Below are 4,046 nucleotides of genomic sequence, written 5' to 3'. Positions count from 1 at the left end.
ATAGTGGGAGAGAGCTGGGAAGAAAACCCTTTCCTGAATCCAAACTCTGATTTCTCAATTTTAAAAGAGTGTCTTTGGTCGAAATCAACAGAAGAGGGCAACTACACAACTAGTAACCCCAAGGCCTAAATTCACACCGTGTTCCACGCTACAGAAGCTGCAATGGTCCACATGTTATTATGGACCATTATTATGAACGCTCCAAGTTCAGTCCATGGGGTTGGGGTTTCTGAGGCTTCTGAGTAGTGCACAAAAAACAAAGCTCAAGATGATTAGGGGAAAGATGGATATTTGTGTATATGTAAATACCACGTGTTGTTAAGTAATATTTAATGAATAACAGTAAATACTGTGTAATAACTACTATTATTACATATTTATCACGTATTATTAAATACTATGAAACATAGATTATGTGTAGGCACAGCTTCTCCAAATTGGCAGCCACTTTCATAGCAGAGATCCCCGCATGGGGCTGTTTCCTGGGACAAGATTTCCTTTTTCCCAGACCGAGCAGCCAGACCAAGTGGCACTCAGGGACACTGCCAGGCTTCTCCTTGCCCCACAGGGGAGAGGACTGCAGGACAGTCCTGGGAGGTGGTGAACGGGGCTTGCAGCAGCAGGGGCAGGAGTAACGCATGTGTCCCGCTGGATGGAAAAGGAGAGGGTAGACCCTGGACTCCAAGGACCACCTGTGGAGTGGACCTCAAACCGGGCCCTCCGTCCTCAGCTCGGTCAGACTGGGTGGTGTCTTCTGTGACCTCAGCCCCAGTAGCTGGAGTCTGGGATAAAAGCCAAGGTTGTCCCAAAGGACCAGTCAACTTCCACCCCAGGGAACTTGCACTTTCATTGCAGAGTTGCTTACTGGTATCTGACTGATGGCCGATGCTTTTGTAGCAAGAATCTGAACCTCAGTGATCCAGGTTCCCCATCGACCCGGAGGCTGTGCTCAGCCCTGGACAAGACAGATGTAAACAGACATCCTCCGTGCCCGCCGGGCTTGGTACCCAAATGATAAAAACGGACATGCAGGGCGTGGGAAAGGCATGAGGAGTCATGAAGTCCGGGGCCGGTGGTTAGAGAAATCAGTGTTTTGTGTTGGGTTGGATTTCTTTGTCCAGTCGGGGGCATTTTGCGATCCACGATTGGGCTTCTGAAAAGAGCGATCAGGAGGAGGAATCTGAAGGTGGGTGAGACTGGATGGAATTTGTATTGCAAGATTACGGCTCTAATTTCTGCAATCAGCTCGAGGAGGCTCCGCCGCCCGCTCTCGCCGCAGAAGAGCTGCAGCACAAAGCCGAGCCGGACGCGAAGTGGGTTAGGGCGTTATATAAGCCCCGGCGGGAGGAGAGATGGTCTTTTCTGCGCGCTCCTCCCGCGGCGGCGGCGGCGGCGCGGCTCGGGTTGATTTAGAGCGCGGCTGACAGCGGGCTGGCGTGGCCGCGCTGACGCCAGGCTGCTGCGTCGCCATGGAGACGGGCGGGCGCGGCGCGGCTGTCAGCGGCGGGCGCGCGGCCGCGGGGGGCCGCCGGAGGAAGGCGCGGGCCGCGGCCGGGACCCTCGCGGCAGACATGGACTTGCATTGTGATCGCGCCGCCGAGCCGCCGGCCGCCGAGCCGCCGTCGGGCAAGATTAACAGAGCCGCCTTCAAACTGTTCAAGAAGAGGAAGCCGGGCGGCGCGATGCCTAGCATCTTCGGGGTCAAAAACAAAGGGGACGGGAAGGGCGCGGGGCCCGCGGGGCTGGTGCGCAGCCGGACGCACGACGGGCTGGCCGAGGCTCTGGCGCTGGAGGGCGGCCGCCGCGAGGAGCCGCGCGCGGGCGGCGGGGACGGGGCGCGGCCGGGCCCTGCGGCCCCCCGGGCGGCCCCGGGCGGCGCGGGCCCGGCGGCCGGCGGCTCGGTGGCCAAGTCGCACAGCTTCTTCTCGCTCCTGCGGAAGAACGGGCGGCCCGAGAGCGGCGGGGCGGAGCAGGCCGACGCGGGCAAGGCCGGCGGCAGACAAAAGCGGGGGCTGCGGGGGCTTCTGGGCGGCGTGCGCTGGCGCAGGAAGGACCGGCGGCCCAAGGATGCGGCGCCGGCCGGGCGCGCGGGGGCCCAGGGCAGCCTGGCGCGGCCGGGCTCGCTCACCGCCAGCCTGGAGTGCGTCAAGGAGGAGGCGCCCGCGGCCGCGCGCGAGCCGGAGCCAGCAGGTGAGCCCGCGGCGGGGGAGCCGGAGCCGGCCTGCGCCCCGGGAGAGGGCGCCGCGGGACCCGGGCGCGCCGAGCGGCCCCGCGCGCCCCCCGAGCCCGAGCCCGAGCCGCGCGCCGGGGAGGGCCGGCCGGCCGAGGACGCCGCGGGGCCCGGGGCCGCGCCGGCCGAGACTGCGCCCCGGCCCGACTCCGAAGGCGGACGCGCGCCCGCCGCTCCCGACCCTTCTTCGGCCGATCCACCCTCCGACCCATCGGCCGATCGTATTTGTCTGATGTTCTCTGACGTGACTTCACTGAAAAGCTTTGACTCTCTTACAGGCTGCGGAGATATTATCGCAGACCCCGAGGACGAGGCAGGGCCCAGCTGTGCCAGGCATGCCCCCGCGCCGGGCCAGCCGGGCCCCGCCCAAAAGCCCCCCGGCGTGGTGGCCTACCAGGGAGGCGGGGAGGAGATGGCGAGCCCGGCCGAGGCGGACGACTCGTACCTGCAGGAGTTCTGGGACATGCTCTCCCAGACCGAGGACCAGGGCCCGGGGCCCCAGCAGGGGGCGGCCCCGGCGGCGGCGGCGGCGCCCGAAGCGCAGGTGGCCCCCGAGACCCCCAAGGACGCCAGACGGGCCGACGGGGCCAAGGACGCGTCTTCGGTCAAGCGCCGGAGGCTGCACCGGCTCCCCACGGAGCTCCAGCCGAAGGAGGAGCCCAAGCACCCGGACGAGGAGCCGCAGGAAGGCGTCCCCAACAGCGACGAGGGCTACTGGGACTCCCCCACCCCCGGGCCGCGGGAGGACGGCTCGGGCGGCGGCGTGAGGAAGGCGGGCCTCCCCCGGGACAGCGACAGCGGTGACGCGCTCTACGACCTCTACGCCGAGCCCGATGGAAGCCCCGCGGCCCTGCCCGCCGCCGCCGAGGACACGTCCTGCTCGTCCCGGTTAAAGCCCGTGTCTCCGGTCTCCGTCACCTGTGCCCTGCGAACGCCGGGGAGCTTGCTGAAGGACTCCAAGATCCCGATCAGCATCAAGCACCTCGCGAACCTTCCACCCAGCCACGCGGTGGTGCACCAGCAACCAACCAGGAGCGAGCTACCCAGAACCAAAATCCCGGTGTCCAAGGTGCTGGTCCGCCGGGTCAGCAGCCGGGGCTTGGCCGGGACCACCCTCCGGGCCGCGGCGTGCCACGACAGTGCCAAAAAGTTGTGAGGTCTCCGAGGCCGAGGTGGAGGGGCCGCTTGTCGAGGAACACAACTTTCCTCGGAAACCACTGCAGCAAGTTTTGCACCCCTCAAAGAAAGGCCTTTCGGACCGTCCCTGCTCCGAGCCTGGACCAAGGAGGTCTTTGTGTCGCCAGCAGGGGCAGGATACACCAGGCAGGGGATGCCACACGCGGGATTTCCCCTCCAGATAAGTCCCTGAGAATTATTTTCAAGCACTTTTTTTTTCTTTTTTACCTTTTTAAAAATCTTTTTTTTCTTTCTTTCTTTTTTCTTTAATGCAATGAACGCTAGGAAGTCACCTTTACTTGCCTTTGCAGAAAACAGAACTTAACCCAATCTAAGGAAGCGTCACGCCATGATGTTTGGCTGTGCCGGTGTCCAGCGGGCCTGCAGGAACCATGGGGAGAATCAGAGGAGCCCTCCTCTTCCTGACACTTTCCTTCCTTCTTTTCCTTTTCCTTTCCAGGAAAAAAAAAAAAAAAAAAGGACCCTTTGCTGTATCACTGTGTGGAAAACATCTACAAAGCTGAGTCAGATAATTTACCTGATGAGCGGAAGCATCGCTGATTGGCAGAAACCCCCGGTACTTTCAGTTGCTAGGTATGCAAATAGGTATTTATCTACCGCTAGGACGATCAAGGAGAGT

The 4,046-nt window shown here is 62.4% G+C and overlaps 1 protein-coding gene across 2 annotated transcripts; it reads left to right on the top strand.

Moving 5' to 3' along the window:
* Positions 1-429: 429 nt before the first annotated feature.
* Positions 430-3,386, top strand: AMER2 (APC membrane recruitment protein 2). Of its 2 annotated transcripts, XM_059995598.1 has the most exons (2): positions 430-2,214; positions 2,506-3,386. In XM_059995598.1, the coding sequence occupies exons 1-2, from the start codon at positions 1,470-1,472 to the stop codon at positions 3,384-3,386; spliced, it is 1,626 nt and encodes a 541-aa protein (XP_059851581.1). In that variant the 5' UTR covers positions 430-1,469. The 2 variants fall into 2 exon arrangements, with proteins under 2 accessions (XP_059851581.1, XP_059851580.1); XM_059995597.1 differs by having other exon boundaries at positions 430-3,386.
* Positions 3,387-4,046: the final 660 nt, after the last annotated feature.

This window comes from Delphinus delphis, chromosome 18 (genome assembly GCF_949987515.2).
Source record: "Delphinus delphis chromosome 18, mDelDel1.2, whole genome shotgun sequence".
In the NCBI taxonomy this organism is placed as follows: Eukaryota; Metazoa; Chordata; class Mammalia; order Artiodactyla; family Delphinidae; genus Delphinus; species Delphinus delphis.
The sequence above is the reverse complement of the archived record's forward strand: the minus strand, read 5'-3'. Positions and strand labels throughout refer to the sequence as shown.